Here is a 21,304-nt window from a genome sequence, read left to right as displayed (position 1 = left end):
GAGCCACCTACCTTGAACTAGTAAGGCTGCTGAGGAGCAATTCAATTATCTTTCACGTTCAGAGGGAAGAAGGTAAAAATTAAAACAGCTGAAGATAGAGATAAATTTTTGAATATTTATGGAGAGGACCTTCAGAAAGGGATTGAAGAACCTTCAGGGGCTGGACCATCGCCTGTATCTATACCTACACCTTTGGGGTCTGAAGACCAGGACAAAAAGACACCACCACCAGGGCAATAACAGATATATCCAGGATGTCTCTGCAACTTCTGAGCTGGAACATAAATGGCGCCAACATCCCCGAGATAAGGAGAAGGATATTTTATATTTTGAAAAAAGAACAATTGGACATTATTTGTTTGCAAGAAACACATGTGACTAGGCTACATAGAAAAGTGTTAATAAATAAAAGATTAGGCCAAGAATTTATCTCTTCGGATCGAGTTAAGAAAAGAGGTGTGGTGATATATGCAAAAGAGAGCCTGTCACCAAAATTTCTATTTAAAGATGAACAAGGAAGAATCCTGGCAATTGAGATCCAGAATCAAGGAGAAAAGTTTTTGATATTAGGAATTTATGTGCCAAACGATGGAAAATCGGAATTTTACAAGAAGCTGCATGAGATAATGCTGGACTATCTGAACTATGATAACATCATTATGATGGGAGACATGAACGGAGTGGTATCAACTAACATGGATAAGTCGCATAGCCAAAGTGCAACAAAAGAAGGCAGACTACCTAAAACATTTTTTGAACTGACTGACAACATGGACTTGATTGACATCTGGAGAACAAAGAACCCTCTAGGAAGAGAAGGAACATTCTTTTCTGAAGCCCAACTGACATGGACAAGAATCGACCAAATATGGACAACTAGAGGCCTGGCACCCAAGATAAAAAAAGTGGAAATCTGCCCAAAGACCTGCTCCGACCATAACGCTGTAAAGATGGATATGAGACTAACCCCAACCGGCTCCTTTAGATGGAGGATGAATGACAATTTGTTTAGAGATCAGGAGATCATTAAAAAGGCCCAAAAAGTTTTGAAGGACTACTTTGAGATAAATCTGAACACCACGGTGGAAAAAAGAATTGTCTGGGACGCAAGTAAGGCTGTTATGAGGGGGTTTCTGATACAACAGAACACTATAAAGAAAAAAGCACAGAATGAGAAAAAAGATAAGATTTTGGAGAAAATTAAAGAAGGTGAGAAGAAGTTAAGATCGAGACCAAAATCAAAGGAGATTCTAAGAGAAATTAAACTTTACCAAGCACAATATTCAAAATTGATAAATCAGGAGGTGGAATGGAAAGTTAAATTAATGAAACAAAGATCCTTTGAATCAGCAAATAAATGTGGAAAGCTGCTAGCATGGCAGCTGAAAAAGAGACAAAAACTGAACACGGTAACAAACTTAGAAATTGAAGGAAGAAACATCCAGAACCCAGTGGAGATTAGAAAGTGTTTCCAGAGATATTTCAAACAATTATATACACAAGGGCTGCAAAGCGAAGCGGAGATAGAACAATTTCTAAAGAAGAATGGTCTACCAGGAGAGCCAGTGTGGTGTAGTGGTTAAGAGCGGTAGTCTCGTAATCCTGGGGAACCAGGTTCGTGTCTCCGCTCCTCCACATGCAGCTGCTGGGTGACCTTGGGGCAGTCACACTTCCTTGAAGTCTCTCAGCCCCACTCACCTCACAGAGTGTTTGTTGTGGGGGAGGAAGGGAAAGGAGAATGTTGGCCGCTTTGAGACTCCTTAAAGGGAGTGAAAGGCGGGATATCAAATCCAAACTCTTCTTCTTCTTCTTCTACCAAGGTTGTCCCTGCGAAATAGAACAATCCTGAACTACAAAATAACACAACAAGAGATTGAGGAAGCCATTCAGAACATGCAACTGGGCAAGTCTCCAGGGCCAGATGGACTCACCTCCAAATATTATAAGACATTGAAAGATTATTTGATACATCCATTAATGGAGGTTTGCAATGAAATTATGGAAGGGAAGAAGGCACCAGAGACGTGGAAAGAGGCTTTCATCACATTGATACCCAAACTAGAAACCGAAAAGACACAACTCAAGAACTACCGCCCCATCTCTCTCCTGAATGTGGATTACAAAATATTTGCAGACATTTTGGCAAGTAGATTTAAAAAAGTGTTAAATGAAGTGATTCATAAGGACCAAGCAGGCTTTCTCCCAGGTAGACATTTGTTTGCAAATAAAAGGAATATTATTGATATTTTGGAACTCTTGCAAACAAATATTAATACAAAAGCAGTGCTGATATTTATAGATGCGGAGAAGGCCTTTGACAATATTTCTTGGAAGTTTATGAAGAAAAATTTGGAAGGAATGGGAGTGGGGCGGGGGTTTGAGAATGGGATAGAGGCAATTTATTCGGAGCAGAAGGCAAAATTGATAGTGAACAATGTGGTGACGGAAGAGTTTAAAATTGAAAAAGGAACACGACAAGGCTGTCCTATTTCCCCCTTGTTATCGGTCCTGGAAGTGCTTCTAAATATGATTAGAGGAGACCGGTTGGTGGAGGGTATTCAGGTCGGAGCGAAACAGTATAAACTTAAAGCATTTGCAGATGACCTAGTATTGACCTTACAGGAGCCAGAGCCCAGTACTAAAAGGGTATTGCAACTGATTTATGAGTTTGGTCGGGTGGCGGGATTTAAACTTAACAAGCAAAAAACCAAGGTTTTGGGAAAAAAATTGACTTCTTCAGAATCAGAAAGGTTTCAGAAAGAGACAGAATTAAATGTGGTTAAAAAAGTAAAATACCTAGGGGTAAACATAACAGCGAAGAACATGAATTTATTTAAAGATAATTATGAAAAATGTTGGTCTGAAATTAAAAGGGATCTAGATGTTTGGTCAAGACTGAAACTTTCCTTGTCAGGACGTATTGCTGCTATTAAGATGAATGTATTGCCAAAAATGTTGTTTTTGTTTCAAACTTTGCAGATTGTGGATAAAATGGAGTGTTTTGGGAGGTGGCAAAGAGATATCTCCAAATTTGTCTGGCAGGGCAAAAAGCCCAGAATTAAGTTTAAGATACTAACTGATGCTAAAGAAAAAGGGGGCTTTGCTCTGCCAGACTTAAAGCTGTACTATGAATCAGCAGCTTTCTGCTGGTTGAAAGACTGGCTGCTTCTTGAAAACACTGATGTTTTAGATTTGGAAGGATTTAACAATGCTTTTGGTTGGCATGCATATTTGTGGTATGACAAGGTTAAAATACACAAGGCTTTCAAGAATCATGTTGTCAGAAAAGCAGTGTTTAATGTCTGGTCAAAATATAAGGACTTATTGGAAAACAAGACCCCAAGGTGGTTATCACCAATGGAGGCTAAGGCCCCGAAAAGACTCAATATGGAGGCCAAATGGCCGAAATATTGGGAAATAATAGAAAAAGATGGAGACAATTGGAGGTTGCAGCTAAAGGGGAAAGTGCGAGATTGGTTACATTATGCTCAGATCAAAGAAGCTTTTAAGTCAGATAAAAAATTAGGATTCCAGGTGGAAAAATCAAAGTTAGAAACAGAACTGTTAGAACCCAGCTTTAAGACACTTTCAAGAATGTATAACTTGCTGCTAAAATGGAATACACAGGATGAAACGGTCAAATCAGCCATGATAAAATGGGCACAGGACATAGGGTACAACATCATGTTTGCTGACTGGGAAAAGTTATGGACCACAGGTTTGAGATTTACGGCATGTAATGCCTTGAAAGAAAACATTATGAAAATGATATATAGGTGGTACATGACTCCAGTCAAGCTTGCAAAGATATACCATTTGCCTGCCAATAAATGTTGGAAGTGTAAAGAAGCTGAAGAACATTCTTTCACCTCTGGTGGACTTGCCCTAGAGTGAAGGCTTTCTGGGAAATGATATATAATGAGCTGAAAAAGGTATTTAAGTATACCTTCCCTAAGAAACCAGAGGCCTTTCTTTTAGGTATTGTCGGCCAGAGTGTGCAAAAGAAGGATCGAACTTTTTTTATGTATGCTACAACAGCAGCAAGGATACTCATTGCTAAATGCTGGAAAACTCAAGATTTGCCCACACTGGAAGATTGGCAGTTGCAACTGATGGATTATATGGAACTGGTTGAGATGACTGGCAGAATCTGAGACCTGGGAGAAGAACTGGTGGAGGAGGACTGGAAGAAATTTAAGGATTATCTACAAAAACATTGCAAATTGTATGAATGTTAAGAAAGATGTAAGATTTGTAATAACATGGCTCCAACAAATTAGTAATAAGGAATATAAATTTGAACGTAATTGAAAGAAAAGACAAATTTTGGATAAACAATATTTTAAAACTAAGATTTCAAAAGTGTGATTTGAACTCTAAAATTTGGGATTTAATATTGGATAATTATATGATATGAATTGAAATAAGTAAATAATTTGCTAGCAAAATTTATGAGTTCAGAATGCAGGAACAAGAGATGTGAGGAAGTCCAAAGATGAGAATGAAATGTGGAGATTTGAAAAGACTATGTTATTGTGTATGTTTTTCTTTATTGTTTAAATTTTTTTAATAAATATTATTATAAAAAATAAATAAATAAAAATAAATGTTAGAGTTCTAAGGAAAAAGCCATTGTTATCTCTCCAGCAAAGCTTGAAAAGATAGAAGAAGAAGAAGAAGAAGAGGAGGAGGAGGAGGAGTTTGGATTTGATATCCCACCTTTCACTCCCCTTCAGGAGTCTCAAAGCGGCTAACAATCTCCTTTCCCCTCCTCCCCACAACAAACACTCTGTGAGGTGAGTGGGGCTGAGAGACTTCAAAGAAGTGTGACTGGCCCAAGGTCACCCAGCAGCTGCAGGTGGAGGAGTGGAGACGCGAACCCGGTTCACCAGATTACGAGTCTACCGCTCTTAACCACTACACCACGCCATGACTAAACCCTTGTTAAGTGGACAGTGGAACAATGGGACAGTGTTGTTTGGAGGGATGAGACCCAAATCTCCTTGCTTGGTAGTGATGGCATGAAATACGTGAAGAGAAGAATCAGAGAAGATTTACATCCTACTTGCATTACATCGACCGTGAAACACCCAGATAGTGTGATGATCTGGGGTTGTACGGCAGCAAAAGGTGTGGGCAGAATTTGTGTCATTAATGGGAATGTAAATGCCCCAAAAGACATAAAACAAAATACTTTAGCCAAACTGAAGCCTTCCGCAGGTGATCTTTTCCCTGATACTGAAGCATATATATATATAATCTATCTATCTATCTATCTATCTATCTATCTATCTATCTATCTATCTATCTTCTATCTGTCTATTTTTCTATTTCAACAATTCAGCTCCATGTCATGTTGCTGCTGTGTGCAAACGGTGCTTTCAAGATAATCCTATTCCACTGCCAGAATGTCCTGGGAATAGCTCAAACTTTAACCCAATCGGAATTCTATGGGGCCGACTAAAGAAACTTGTTAATCAAAGGCATCCCAGCAATAAAGCCCAATTAAAAGAGGCAATAATTCAGTCTTGGTTTCACATTCTCACAGCTGTAGAACTAAAAACTTCATGGGAAGGCATTGTAAGGCCGTAATGAAAGCTAATGGTTACCAAAGGTTTCACGTTTTTTCACAAAAGCTTTCCACAATTTTGACCACCAGTGTAAGTTGTTCATTTTAAGTTAATGTTCTTTTTATATGGCATCAGAATATTATTATTTCTGTTTCATGTTTATATATGTGTTGGAAGCCGCCCAGAGTGGCTGGGGCAACCCCAGGTGCCAGATGGGCAGGGTAGAAATAAAAATGTCAGCTTTGTTCCGGAGCTGACAGAGGCTGGAATGTATGAAAGCAGGCAAAGAGAGATAAGGACACTGGAATGTGAGCTGGAATGTGAGAGGGAGGAGGGGCAGCCGAGTGGCAGAGCTTCAGAGAACAGAGAGCAGGCAGCAGATAGCAAAGATCCACAAAATACCAATCTTAGCTCAGAGACAGAAGGGGAGAGGCCAGGAATAGCTCGAAGGCGCGAAAAGGTCAGTGAGAGGAAGGGGAAGGGACGGAGTTTAGACTTGGCAACTGCAAACTTGGAAGTCAGACACGGAGTGAAGGAGCTCCGGAGTGATTTATGTGTTTGAGCAATAAACCTGAGATAATTACTGCCGGTGTCTCGCTTCTGTGGGAGAGCCAAGCCATTACAAAAAAATATTATTATTACTACAGTGGTACCTGCTCTGGAAAAGCTTAGGTTTGTAAACCGAAGTACCACTTTATCATCATCCTCATCACTGCTACTACTACCTGAGATTTCATAAGCCTAGCTCTTCTCTGGGATGGATTTTGTTTGGCCCAGTCATGGCATCCCCTCCATCTCCAATGTCAGTCCTTGTTATGGCTTGGTCTCTCCCACAAAAGTGATACGACTCTGCCTGTTAATAATTTCAGATTTATTGCTAAAACAACAAACTTGGACGGAGCTCCTCTACTCATCGTCCTCCCCACAAGATGGAGTTGCCCAGACTGAGCTACACCCCCTTCCCCAGCACGGAAGCCCCCACCTTCTCTTCCAGTATCTTTCCTTCTCTTCCAGTATCTTTTGCCTGTCTCGACCAGTTTTCAGACCTCTGAGATTAGGCAGAGAATGCTGCCTGCATTCCAGCGTCTGACTCACTCCTGTAGCTCTCACACAGCTGTCTGTCACTCTGTCTCTCTTTTTCTTCTCCCCTTTGTTCAGAGCTCAGATGACAGTTCCTCTCCCCCTCCTCTCGGCCTTCCGCTGCTAACTCTCCTCTCCCTAGGCCTGCTTCTTCTCTGGCTGGCAGCACCTGAGCTTCGCTGCCAGTCGTCTCTTTGGTCAACCCAAGACTGACAGGAGCAAAAACAAAAACCTGAAGCTACTCAGCTTTCCTAACAATTCTGAAGCTGACATTGAAGATGGCCTGGGAAGTTCAGACCAGCCCAATTGTGGTAGAAAAAGAAGTAATCTGAGGAAGATTGTTCAAAGAAAAAAACGATAATTTACTCTTTATTGTGGGGGTGTTAATTTCCCAGGTGTTATAGAGAGTGCTGTTGAGCTCTGTAAAAATTTATGAGGTTGGTCCCATAGAGGTATTTTTTGAATTTCCAGGCAGATATGACGATCCCACAGGGAGCCTTACCAAGAGAGGCCACGATCCCATGATTCTCCTCCATGACATCCTTATGCAGAGCTCTCTGGTCAGGATCCAGCAACGCCCACTCCTCGTCTGTGAAACAAACAGCGACATCTTCAAAGCACACTGGACCCTAAAAGAAAAAGGGAAATGTCCTCCTCTGAAACAGCAGAAATATGATCTGCTACAAAATGCTCCGTTGTTTTTCCCCTGTTAATAATAATAATAATAATAATAATTTATTTATACCCCGCCCATCTGGCTGGGTTTCCCCAGCCAGGACTCTGGGCGGCTTCCAACAAAACACTATAATACAATAAGCTATTAAACATTAAAAGCTTCTCTAAACAGGGCTGCCTTTAGATGTCTTATAAAAGTTTGGTAGTTATTTTTCTCTTTGACATCTGGTGGGAGGGCGTGCCACAGGGCGGGTGCTACTACCGAGAAGGCCCTCTACCTGGTTCCCTGTAACTTGGCTTCTCACAGCGAGGGAACCGCCAGAAGGCCTTCGGCGCTGGACCTCAGTGTCTGGGCAGAACGATGGAGGTGGATACGCTCCTTCAGGTATACTGGACCGAGGCCTTTTAGGGCTTTAAAGGTCAGCACCAACACTTTGAATCGTGCTCAGAAATGTACTGGGAGCCAATGTAGGTCTTTCAGGACCAGTGTTATATGGTCTCAGCAGCCACTCCCAGTCATCAGTCTAGCTGCCGCATTTTGGATTAGTTGTAGTTTCTGGGTCACCTTCAAAAGTAGCCCCACATAGAGCGCATTGCAGTAGTCCAAGCGAGAGATAACTAGGGCATGCACCACTCTGGCGAGACAGTCTGCGGGCAGGTAGGGTCTCAGCCTACGTGTACCAGATGGAGCTGGTAAACAGCTGCCCTGGACACAGAATTGACCTGTGCCTCCATGGACAGCTGAGAGTCCAGAATGACTCCCAGGCTGCGCACCTGGTCCTTCAGGGGCACAGTTACCCCATTCAGGACCAGGTAGTCCCCCACACCTGCCCACCTCCTGTCCCCCCAAAACAGTACTTCTGTCTTGTCAGGATTCAACCTCAATCTGTTAGCCGCCATCCATCCTCCAACTGTCTCCAGACACTCACAGAGGACCTTCACCGCCTTCACTGGTTCCGATTTGAGAGGTAGAGTTGGGTATCATTCACATACTGATGAGCACCCAGCCCAAACCCCCTGATAATCTCTCCCAGCGGCTGCATGTAGATGGTGAAAAGCATGGGGGAGAAGACAGAACCCTGAGGCACCCCACAAGTGAGAGCCCAGGGGTCTGAACACTCATCCCCCCCCTTTCTGAACACGGCCCAGGAGGAAGGAGCGGAACCACTGTATGACAGTGCCCCCAGCTCCCAGCCCCTCAAGACGGTCCAGAAGGATGTTATGGTCAATGGTATCAAATGCTGCTGAGAGATCCAGCAGAACTAGGAAACAGCTCTCACCTTTGTCCCTAGCCCGCCGGAGATCATCAACCAGTGCGACCAAGGCAGTTTCAGTCCCATGATGAGGCCTGAATCCCAACTGGAAGGGATCCAAATGGTCCGCTTCTTCCAGGCGTGCCTGGAGTTGTTCAGCAACCACTCGCTCAATCACCTTCCCCAAGAATGGAAGATTTGAGACTGGGCAATAGTTAGCCATATTGGCAGCATCTAAAGATGGTTTTTTAAGAAGCGGTTTAATGACCGCCTCTTTCAGCGGGTCTCAGAAGGCTCCCTCACAGAGAGAAGCATTCACCACCCTGCGAAGCCCATCACCCAACCCTTCCCGGCTAGCTGTTCTAAGCCAGGATGGGCAAGGATCAAGGAGACAGGTGGTTGGTTTCACTCACCCAAGCAGCCTGTCCACATCCTCGGAGGTAACAGATTGGAATTGATCCCACACAACTTGACTAGACAGGGCTCTAGCACTCTCCTGCCCCGGCCCTGCTCCCACGGTGGAGTCTACCTCTTCCTGAATCTGAGCAGCTTTATCTGCAAAAAAAAAGGTCATGTGGCCCATACTGGGCCCCAATGTAGCAGGATATTCCGCTAAATTGCAAACCACCTTAAAAAGTCTCCTGCTGCTGTTTTCTGCAGATGCAACAGAGAAAGCCTTCTTCGCCGTTGCTACCGCCACTTGGTAGGCTCGGCATTCAGCTCTAACCTGTGTCCGGTCAGCTTCAGAATGAGTTATCCGCCACCAGCGCTCTAGCCGTTTCAGCGATTGTTTCATTGCCCTCAGATCTGTGGAAAACCACAGGGCTATCAGGGCTCCATGCAATCGAAGAGGGAGCTTCGGAGCCAAACAGTCAATAGTCCTGGGCCACCAGGGAATCAGCTGAAAGGCCATCAACATGGGATAAAGCATCCCCTACCACTCTCTGGAAACCATTTGGAGCCATTAAGTGGCGGGGGGGACCATCCGAATCGGTCCCACCTCCCTGCAGAGGGGAAGGGTCGTGGAGAAGTCCAGTTGCACCAGGATGTGATCTGACCATGGCACTGCAACCCCCCCTCCCCGCCCACAAGGCCTGGGTTGCTGTGCGTAAGAGAAACCTGGTGGACAAGCAGCGGCAAGGACAGGCCCATCTGCTTCATCCAACCAAGTCTCTGTTACACATGCCAGGTCAAGTCCTCCATCCATGATCAAGTCATAGATGGCAGTGGTCTTATGAATCATTGACCTGGCATTGCACAGCAGCACCTTCAGGTCATGTGGGTATCCCCTGCTGATTCTAGTATCCATCTAGTCAGGACCAGACCCAGAGGCAGGGATAGTCCTCAAACAACGACTAAACCTGCTTCCTCTGTAATGACATGGTCTGGTCTTAGCGTAACTCCTCCTCCTACCCGTGATCACTGAGATCGGTTGTCCCAGTGCATCCCCCCTCCCCCGTGGAACATGCCCCAGCTATTTTGTGGGCTGGGACCCACTCCCCGGCAGCCCTGACCCCTCCCTTTAAGAACAAAATAAAACCCTTAAAAAAAAAGAACCCACAATAAAACAATACCAACAAAACACTGTAAAAATTACAATCAAAATCAAACAAATTCCCGAACCCAGGCAAACATCCATCCCACCCCCCACAAAAAAAAGTAATCAAAAGGGAAAAAAGAAAATTTTAAAAGCATTTTAAATCAATTCAGAATCCTTTATTAGGCATAGCACACCACACATAAATAACATAATACAATATAATATAAAATAATAATACAACGCAACATCATCACCTACCATTAACAACCACTAAGTCTCCTTATCATGGCCCATTCTTTCTTCATGGACAGCTCTTAAAAATTCGGCCGCTATTAAAGTAATTTGATCGTCGCTGTCCGCCAGCATGTCCTGAACAGTTGGTTGGGTAAAAGTCTGTTTATTGAATTTTAGGGCCTCATTTTAAAAAGAACATTGCGCCGCTCTGAGTCCTCCTGGCCAGCAGCAGCAGCAGCAACCGTCCTTATGAGGCCTGTCAGGCCCCGCGCTGGGCCAGGCGGTGAGTGGCAGGAGCAGGGCCCTCAGGCACTCACGCAGGGGAGTTGTTTCAATAGGATTGCTTTGCTGCACATCTTATTTATGGATGCTCATTTTATTCTAAGTTTAAATTATGGGTATTCGTCTTTGTCCCCTTCATGGATCACTGCCTTGCCGTGGCGAAGGGGCTTGAATAACTCGGAGAAGCTCTGAGCTATGCCATGCAGGGCCACCCAAGATGGACAGGTCATAGTGGAGAGTTTTGACCAAACGTGATCCACCTGGAGCAGGAACCGGCAAGCCACTTCAGTATCCCTGCCAAGAAAACTCCATGGACAAAGACAAAAGGCATATAAAAGTTATGACGCTGGAAGATGAGCCCCTCAGGTCGGAAGGCGTCCAACATGCCACTGAGGAAGAGCGGAGGACAAGTACAAGTAGATTCAGAGCTGATGAAGCGGCTGGGCCAAAGCCGAAAGGATGCTGAGTTGCGGGTATGCCTGGAAGCGAAAGGAAAGTCCAATGCTGTAAAGAAAAATATTGCATAGGAACTTGGAATGTAAGAACCATGAACCTGGGTAAGTTGGAAGTGGTCAAAAATGAGATGGCAAGAATAAATATTGACATCCTGGGCATCAGTGAACTAAAATGGATGGGAATGGGCGAATTCAGTTCGAATGACTATCATATCTACTACTGTGGGCAAGAATCCCGTAAAAGAAATGGAGTGGCCCTCATAGTCAACAAAAGAGTGGCGAAAGCTGTACTGGGATGCAATCTGAAAAATGATAGAATGATCTTGATACGAATCCAAGGTAGACCTTTTAACATCACAGTAATCCAAGTTTATGCACCAACTACCAGTGCTGAAGAAACTGAAATTGACCAATTCTATGAAGACTTACAACACCTTATAGAACTGACACCAAAGAAGGATGTTCTTCTCATTATAGGGGATTGGAATGCTAAAGTGGGGAGTCAAGAGATAAAAGGAACAACTGGGAAGTTTGGCCTTGGAGTTCAAAACGAAGCAGGGCAAAGGCTAATAGAGTTCTGCCAAGAGAACAAGCTGGTCATCACAAACACTCTTTTCCAACAACACAAGAGATGACTCTACACATGGACATCACCATATGGGCAGCATTGAAATCAGATTGATTACATTCTCTGTAGCCAAAGATGGAGAAGCTCTATACAGTCAGCAAAAACAAGACCTGGAGCTGACTGTGGCTCAGATCATCAGCTTCTTATAGCAAAATTCAAGCTTAAACTGAAGAAAGTAGGGAAAACCACTTGGCCGGTAAGATACAATCTAAGTCAAATCCCTTATGAATACACAGTGGAAGTGAGGAACAGGTTTAAGGATTTAGATTTGCTGGACAGAGTGCCTGAAGAACTATGGGTGGAAGCTCGCAACGTTATACAGGAGGCAGCAACTAAAACCATCCCAATGAAAAGGAAATGCAAGAAAGCAAAGTGGCTGTCCAACGAGGCCTTACAAATAGCGGGGGAGAGAAGACAATCAAAATGCGAGGGAGATAGTGAAAGATACAGGAAATTGAATGCAGATTTCCAAAAAATAGCAAGGAGAGACAAGAAGGCCTTCTTAAACGAGCAATGCAAAGAAATAGAGGAAAACAACAGAATGGGAAGATCCAGAGATCTGTTCAAGAAAATTGGAGATATGAAAGGGACATTTCGTACAAAGATCACCATAATAAAGGACAAAAGTGGTAAGGACCTAACAGAAGCAGAAGACATCAAGAAGAGGTGGCAAGAATACACAGAGGAATTATACCAGAAAGATATGGATGGCTCGTACACCCCAGGTAGTGGGGTTGCTGACCTTGAGCCAGACATCCTGGAGAGTGAAGTCAAATGGGCCTTAGAAAGTACTGTAAATAACAAGGCCAGTGGAAGTGATGGTATTCCAGCTGAACTACTTAAAATTTTAAAAGATGATGCTGTTAAGGTGCTACACTCAATATGCCAGCAAGTTTGGAAAACTCAGCAGTGGCCAGAGGATTGGAAAAGATCAGTCTACATCCCAATCCCAAAGAAGGGCAGTGCCAAAGAATGCTCCAACTACCGCACAATTGCACTCATTTCACACGCTAGCAAGGTTATGCTTAAAATTCTACAAGGAAGGCTCAAGCAGTATATGGACTGAGAACTCCCAGAAGTGCAAGCTGGATTTAGAAGGGGCAGAGGAACCAGAGACCAAATTGCAAACATGCGCTGGATTATGGAGAAAGCTAGAGAGTTCCAGAAAGACATCTACTTCTGCTTCATTGACTATGCAAAAGCCTTTGACTGTGTCGACCACAGCAAACTATGGCAAGTTCTTAAAGAAATGGGAGTGCCTGATCACCTCATCTGTCTCCTGAGAAATCTCTATGTGGGACAAGAAGCTACAGTTAGAACTGGATATGGAACAACTGACTGGTTCAAAATTGGGAAAGGAGTACGGCAAGGCTGTATATTGTCTCCCTGCATATTTAACTTATATGCAGAATTCATCATGCGAAAGGCTGGGCTGGATGAATCCCAAACTGGAATTAAGATTGCTGGAAGAAATATCAACAACCTCAGATGTGCAGATGACACAACCTCGATGGCAGAAAGTGAGGAGGAATTAAAGAACCTTTTAATGAGGGTGAAAGAGGAGAGCGCAAAATATGGTCTGAAGCTCAACATCAAAAAAATGAAGATCATGGCCACTGGTCCCATCACCTCCTGGCAAATAGAAGGGGAAGAAATGGAGGCAGTGAGAGACTTTACTTTCTTGGGCTCCATGATCACTGCAGATGGTGACAGCAGTCACGAAATTAAAAGACGCCTGCTCCTTGGGAGAAAGGTGATGGCAAACCTAGACAGCATCTTAAAAAACAGAGACATCAGCTTGCCAACAAAGGTCCATATAGATAAAGCCATGGTTTTCCAAGTAGTGATGTATGGAAGTGAGAGCTGGACCATAAAGAAGGCTGATCGCCGAAGAATTGATGCTTTTGAATTATGGGGCTGGAGGAGACTCTTGAGAGTCCCATGGACTGCAAGAAGATCAAACGCATCCATTCTTAAGGAAATTAGCCCTGAGTCCTTCACTGGAAGGACAGATCGTGAAGCTGAGGCTCCAATACTTTGGCCACCTCATGAGAAGACTCCCTGGAAAAGACCCTGATGTTGGGAAAGATGGAGGGCACAAGGAGAAGGGGACGACAGAGGACGAGATGTTTAGACAATGTTCTCGAAGCTACAAACATGAGTCTGACCAAACTGCGGGAGACAGTGGAAGACAGAAGTGCCTGACGTGCTCTGGTCCATGGGGTCACGAAGAGTCGGACACGACTAAACGACTAAACAACAACATTTGTCTTTGTGCAAATAGGTGGTACTCCACCTTGTGTTTTCCAAGTCATTCTGCCTACGCAAGCATTCCAGTTTCCCCAATGGAAGGATCCACTTTCTCTCCTCATGAGCTGTTCCGGGGAATTCCCTCCCAATGCCCTAGAGCCAAATTCCAGGGGTTCGTGGGGGCATAGAGCGGGAGGAATGGGGGTCAGGCCCCATTTTGCAGCCAATGGGGCCACTATGGGTGAATCCAAGCCACTATTTGCTCTCATTAGAAACCGATTTTAGCATTCAGTGATCAATCTAGAAATAAAGAAGCCTAGTTTGGATGACCATCTGTCTTGGATGATCTAGCAGAGATTCCTGCATTGCAGGGGGTCTCCTGGCTGTGAGAGATAAGTAGGGAGGGTGGCTTCTGGGAAAAGGAGAGGGAGCCACCTCTGGCTCTTCCTTCTCCTGACTTACCTCTGCCTGTCCACCTCCCTCCTCCCACTCGCCTCCTTCCTCTTCTACCTCTGATTCTGCACTGCATTCTGCCACAGAGTCTCCCAGCTCACTAACCCTCTAACCCCTTCAGCTTCTGACACCTCCTCTTGCCAGGCTTCTCCCTCTTCCCCCTCTGACCACCCATCCTTCTTCTACCTCCACTTCTTGGGCTCTCAGCAATCTTCCCTTCCTGGTTCCCCAGCTGCATCCTCCCACCACTCCTCTGTCCCCAACCAGTCCATGGCATTGCTCCATCCCTCAGCCTCTGTCCCCACAAGGCAGCTTTCCCTGACCTGATCTGGTTCCACAGCCGCTGCTTCCCTTCTGCCCCCATGAAAAGACGGATCAGGAGGTCTTGCCGGCATCAATCTGTCACCTGCAAGAGATAAAACATAAACAGGATGCCAGGAGTGCCTGCTTCTCTCACAGGTGAAACAGGGCATCTCTAACTGCAGATGGGCCGTTGAGAAAGCCTTACCTACTGAGAGCATTTGGACGTTTGTGCCCATTTCGTATGTTTGTGGTGCAGAAATACATCTCCCCTCCTCTGAACCCTTCTTCTCAACTGTCTCCCCCCAAAACAAGGTGAAAATAACCCTCAGATGAGTTGGAAAACCAACAGAATGAGACTAAACTGAGAAAAACCACCTTCCTCCTTACCCAGTGGCCTCTCTCTGGTGTCCAACGGAGGCCTCTCTGCCTCCCAGGAATCCAGGTCCATTTCTGCAAAGAGATCCTTTCCCTGAAAAAGAAACAAGGATTCAAAACAGAAAATGGGGAGAAATACTAGAAAGAGAATGACAAAGACTTGAAGGGTATGAGATCTCATTCCATGGATGCTTTCCCAGAAAAAGGATGGGCCATCAGCAGACCATTATGGGATGTTCTTTGTCCTGTTTGGAGCCCCTTGGGAGTATCCAGAGGAAAGTCTCTCTCACCTGCTTTCTCTCCTCTGCCTGACTCAGGAGGAAACCTTCGGCCAGGGCCACCGCCTGGGAACTGGTCTCTGCTCCGCATTCCCTCACCCAGCTCTCCATCTCCGGGGGAAGGACAGTGAGGAACTGCTCCAAGATCACCAGGTCCAGCATCTCAGCTTTCGTGTGCCTTTCCGGCTTCAGCCACTGGTGGCAAAAGTGGTAGAGCCGGCTGCAAACCTCTCGGGGTCCTTTGGCCTCCTGGCAGCAGAACTGCCTCAACTGCTGGCTCTGCACCTCTGAGTGGAGGGTGTCCTCCTCACCCAGGATCTTCTGCACTGGGTTTCCCCAGAATTCTTCCCTGCTCCCAGTTTGGTTAGCATAGCCTCTTCCTGCCTCAGGGCCAGCTGAATCTTGCTCATCCATCTGTGCTCTCAGGAAGCCTCTGAGAGATCGGAAGGAACCCTTTAGTCTTCTGACAAGTTCTGCCCTTCTAAATGAGAAGCTGTAGCAAATCCTACAAAGCAAATACATTGTTCTGTTACAGAATTTGTAGGTCAGAGGAAGAAAAAGCTTCCCTTAGCAAGCAAACCATGAGCTATTTTCTGAAGAAGAAGGAGAAGGAGAAGGAGAAGAAGAAGAAGAAGAAGAAGAAGAAGAAGAAGAAGAAGAAGCTCTCCTAGAAAGAAGATTGCAATGCAAAATGTGGAGGCAACTGAAGGGGGGGAATGATTCCCTGAGGAAGCATGGATGAGTCTTGCTGGAACCAGGGCAGGATTGCACCGCATCTTTTTGAAAAGAAAGAGGAGGAAGAGGAGAATAACTAAGTCTCTAGCCTTCTAGCAATGCAAAATGTGGAGGCAACTGAAGGGATTTCTGGGAGATTAATCAACCTGGTTTCTGCTGCCTTCCAGTCAATGCATGAAGTCAGAACCAACAGACAAGGGAATCGTTTGTATATTGTGAAAAATGGATGCTTGGTTCTAGTGGGGGTCCTCAACCCGGGATCCTCAGAAGTTGCTCCCCACCCCCACCCCCACTCCCCTGCTTCTGTCTCCTTTTCTTGCACTTGTACTCTCTGCCACTCTCTAGACAGACTCCTGGGGTGGGGTCCCTTTTTGTTTACTATGAGGGCCAGGTATGTATCTGATCAACCCCCTGAGGGCCAAGTGGGCAGGGCCAAAGACATCCCTTGAAATTTAGGCGGGTAATTTATTATTATTATTATTCTGCTAGATAGCTTAACACACACAGCCATTGATGCCAAGGTCCCTGCAGGTTCAGTGAGTAGCAGCGCCCATTTCCAGCTGCTTTGGCAGCAACAATCCCTTTGGGACAGAGAGGATGTGGTCCTGGGATGCCCTGCTCTGGGTGCGAGGGGATTGCTGCAGTGGCCTCCGTGGGGAGCTGCCCTTGGAGACGACTGGGGAAACTGGATCTGCAATGCAGCAGCCAGACTATGGGCTGGGATCCCCTCTCTTTGTTCCTGGCCTTCCTCTCCCACCTTTCCTTCCTTCCTCCCCGTTGTTCTTGGGGGGGGGGGGGCTAGTCCACCTCCTCGTCCAACTTTGGAAAACCATTTGCACATGTTTCCTCTCTTGCGCAATGAGGCTGAGCGATGTCACAAAGAATTAAAGTCCCAGGGACTCCTTTGTTTAAAGAAGGGAGATTTTTTCTGAAAGGGGGGGGGGCAAATGAGTTTGGGATCCTCTGATCTCCAGGAAGGAGAGCGTGGCAGACCTGGCCCCTCCCGGATCAGGCCCCCCAGGCCTCCTCCCCTGCTGCAGCCCTGGGACCCCCCCCCCGTCTCCCCACTGCACCCTCTGGGGGGAGAGAGAGGCGACTCACCAGATCCCGGGAGGGGACAGCGAGGCAGCCCTTGCAGGAGAGACCCCAAAGCAAGGAAAGGACTGGGGAGGGAGGGGCCTTGGCTCTGGAGGACCAGCCCCCTCTTGCTTCCTGGCCTCTCTAGGAAGGCAGCTCACTTCCCTTTAACCCTTGCCAAGCCGAGTCCCTCAAGCTCAGCCCTCTCCCGCTTGGCAGAACCTCAGATTCTTATTATTTTTTACGGATTTAGGGGGGCAGCTGCCCAGCTGCCTAGATATCCTTTGGGGGGTGAGGCTCTTGGCTGGACTCTGAGCATCTCCCTTCCTTGGCCATGTAGCAGGAACCCCCCCACCCCAATCATTCTGTTTGTACAAACTTCACACACACTCACACACTACATACGCCACACTTCTGTTATAAATTCATAAGAAAATCAACCATACATCGGATTTGCACTGTTCCATTTTTATTTTACTCCATGAAGGAAGGACTACAAAATGGGGAAGGTTTGATACAGGGCAGCCATAATCCCTTCACCATCCCAGCACATCTACAGGAGCCCTGCCCAGTTATGGCTATGCCAACCCTGATGATCCCAGACAGAAGACAATCAAGATCACAAAGAACTTGCATATGGGAGTGGATTCAGCATGGACTGAAACAAAGGACTCTGATCAGCTCTTCCCTCAGGGGGCAGGAAACTGCAAACTCCCCTTTGTCTCCTGGAAGTGACTCATGGGGAGGGGGGAAAGGAGGAACCAGCCAGGTGACAAGACACTCAGGTTACCACCAACTCCTCCCTCAACCCCTCCTTTCTGTAATGTATGCATGATGTTTCTGGGGGTGGGCTTGACCTAGGGGATGAGAATTTCAAAAGTTTTTATAAGGTCTTGCACACCATTTTTCTGTGTCTTTTCTCTCACCTGCAAGTGAGGGGAGTACCCTGTTGCAACAGTTCAATAAAGGCCAAGCCTACAGGCTGCTGATTTGCTCCAATTTACTCTGGTTGGTGTCTTTACTTTTTGTCCAAGGGAGCCCTCGGATTTTTCTGGTAACAGCCAGAAACCAGAGGAAGAGCTTGCAGGGAAAAGGGCTTTGCAGGAGGCAAGGAAGCTCCTCCTAGAATTCAGGAGTGGAGAGATAGGAGGGGATCCCAGGGTCATCTAGTCCAACCCCCAGCAATGCAGGAATCTCCGCTAAAGCATCCATGGCAGATGGCCGTCCGATCTCTGCTTAGAAACCTCCAAGGAAGGAGAGTCCCCCACCTCCCAAGGGAGACCTTTCCCCTGCCCAACTGCTCTTAGATGTCCCTCAAGGCAGTGGGTCCTGAGTTCTAGCCCTGCTGAAACAATCACACTGGCTGCCAAGGAGGAACCCAGCGAAGTTCAAAATAAATAAATCCCATTCTCATCATAAATGAGTAATACTTTCTTATGCATGCTTTTTATGCTAATAAAAGAAGTATGCCATTTCCCTTTCCAGAAATGCTTAATCGCTAATTCAATGGACTGAAAATGGATGGCTGCTGTTATTATGTTTAGGGAAGCTTTTAATATTTGATGGACAATTGTATTTTAATATTTTGTTGGAAGCTGCCCAGAGTGGCTGGGGAAATCCAGCCAGATGGGCGGGGTATAAATATATTATCATCATTATTATTAGTTGATTAAATTGATCGGGTGAGTTTTCTCCTTTCAAAAGAGGCAGGTGGAATCTCCACGGTTGCTAATAGCATAATGTTGAAAGGCTAGTGAAATATGGGGAGCCCTAGAGCATCTGCTTGGCATGCAGAATGTCCCAGTTAGTGTAGACCAGGGGTCCTCAAACTATATCCTGCACGGCTATTTCAGAACCCGCCAAGTGTCTGAGGCTGAAAGCATGTCGCCGTCAGCTCCGTCAGTCCCCGCACTGCACTGAGGTAAACGCCACAGGCGTGTTGGCGGCTCTACCAATGGAAGGCCAGGGGGTTTTGCCTGGGAATGGAGAAGTGTTGTCTTTTGGCTTGAAGGGCAAAGTTGAGGTTTGCGGAGGAAGGCAGACTTGGATCAATTCGGTTTCGTTATGTAGAGGTTTACTTTAAAGGTGGGAGAAGGAACTATAGTCCTATTTTTGTGCATGGAGCAGCGGTATTTCCACTCATGTGGTTTACATGCTCTGAAAGCTGGGATCTGTTTTGATATTTAGATTTTAAAAGGGTGGAATGGAACCGGATATTGACTATCTTCATAGCCTGGGGCAGGGGTCAGCAACCTTTTTCAGCCATGGGCCGGTCCACCGTCCCTCAGACCATGTAGGGGGCCAGACTATATTTTTTTTGGGGGGGGGGAATGAATGAATTCCTATACCCCACAAATAACCCAGAGAGGCATTTTAAATAAAAGGACACATTCTACTCATCTAAAAACATTCTACTCATCTAAAAACTTTGAATCCAGGAGGAAACTCTTGGAATAGCCTTGCCAGGAGCTCAGAGACGGACTCACCTGGAAGCCTGCGGTCTCGGGACCCGGCGGGCGCCAGGAGCTACCCCCGAAACGTTGAGGGAACCCCGTAAGGGGCTCCGGATCGCAGAGGGGGTAGCGGCGCTGTGGGTCTATGCGCATTCAGCGGAGCGAAGCCGCGTTGCCGTTGCCGGTGAGCGCCGACCTTTCTTCCTTCAACACAAGATTCTAAAACGTAACAACCCGTGAGTAATTGAGGACTTTACTAAATTTCGGGACTAAAAATATTGAAAATAAGCTGAAAGCGGAGAGACGAGGAAAAGGAAGTCCGTCCTCCGCAGCCATTGACTTTTAAAGCAAAGAGCAGGAGGAGTGGAGGCATAGAGAGAACTTTTGACAGCTCAGATTGAGCACCCGCAGAAATTACTTTTCCCTTTAAAGACTGTAAGCAATTGATTTTTGGACTTTTATTAGGACTTATATACTCCTTTCTTTGTGGATTACAATTCTGTTTAAGAAGCCCAGGTGTCAGAACTGCCTGAGCAGTAGAACTGTCAGACTGCAAATTTGGATACATTCTATTTAAACTTTGAGACAGTCTGAGGGAGTTCAGAATGGTTACGTTCTTGCATTTTGGAACTCCAGTAAGCACAACTTGAAATATTGTGGCAAACCTAAAACCAACTCTGCTAAAACTACTTTTGTGAAGATCCCTAAGTATTGGTTCAGATTTCGTATGTGGAATGGACTCTTCTTCCTAGGACATTTTATGCTCCCCCTAGAGGATTGAGGATTTACAACAAAAACATTGTTTTACTTTCTATTTCCCGGCCCTCTGTTTGATTGCTACCATCTGGGCCGTAGCTTTCCCATGGGAATAACTCAGCTTGACCTTGACTGCTAGATAACTTTGGAATGAGTGGCGCAAAAAGAAAGGGATTAAGAACCAGACAAACAACTCTGACAACCGTAACTGCAGCCTCACAAGCACGCAGATCATCTGTGCCCACTTTGCCCTCGGAGGAAAAAGTTACCTCCCTGTCACAGGCAGGGGAGGAAGAAACTGAGGATTTACAACTAGAAGAGATGGCCTCAGGAGGATCTGGTTCTGTATTAGAGAGAATTCTTGAGAAATTGGAGTCTTTGGAGAGGAAAGTTGACCAACAAACTGCGAAAATTGACCTTAATACAGAAACTTTAAACAAATTATCTGGGCAAGTTGCACAGAATGCACAAGCAATCGGACAACTGAAGGAGGCTGCAGGTGAAAATCAGAAACTGGCCGAAGAGACCAGCCAAAGAGTGGGAGAGTTGGAAAAAGAAGTAAGGCCGCTCAGTAAGCAGGTTGGGGAACACCAGACCTATCTCTCCATGTTGGAACTTCGGAACAGGGAGATTAATTTAAGGATAAGATCGATACCAGAAGTGGAAGAAGGTAATCTAGCTGAGTTTCTGACCAAAGAATTCTCCAAGTTCTGGGGTCTAGAGGAGGAAGATTTTAAAATTGTGTCAGCCTTCAGACTTGGAAGACTCACAAAGAGAGAAAGGCCCAGAGACTGTTTGATTACGTTGAGATCAAAGGAGGAAAGGGACAAGATTTTGGGCCTGCACTACGGAAGCTCTTTGAACATTTCGGACAAAAGAATTGAGATTTTTAAGGACATTCCTAAAC

At 45.7% G+C, this 21,304-nt stretch overlaps 1 protein-coding gene across 1 annotated transcript in view; it reads right to left on the bottom strand.

The window, feature by feature from the left end:
• Positions 1-17,293, bottom strand: part of LOC310843321 (uncharacterized protein) — a 60,831-nt gene extending 43,538 nt beyond the window's left edge. The window contains exons 1-2 of the mRNA XM_083736497.1: positions 17,213-17,293; positions 15,389-15,881 (exon numbers count right to left, since the gene is read on the bottom strand). Of these exons, the coding sequence (XP_083592623.1) occupies positions 15,389-15,790 (402 nt within the window). The 5' untranslated portion in view covers positions 15,791-15,881; positions 17,213-17,293. The remainder of the gene's footprint in view (positions 1-15,388; positions 15,882-17,212) is intronic.
• Positions 17,294-21,304: the final 4,011 nt, after the last annotated feature.

This window comes from Podarcis gaigeae, assembly GCF_964106915.1.
Source record: "Podarcis gaigeae genome assembly, chromosome: 4".
Classification (NCBI taxonomy): domain Eukaryota; kingdom Metazoa; phylum Chordata; class Lepidosauria; order Squamata; family Lacertidae; genus Podarcis; species Podarcis gaigeae.
The sequence above is the reverse complement of the archived record's forward strand: the minus strand, read 5'-3'. Positions and strand labels throughout refer to the sequence as shown.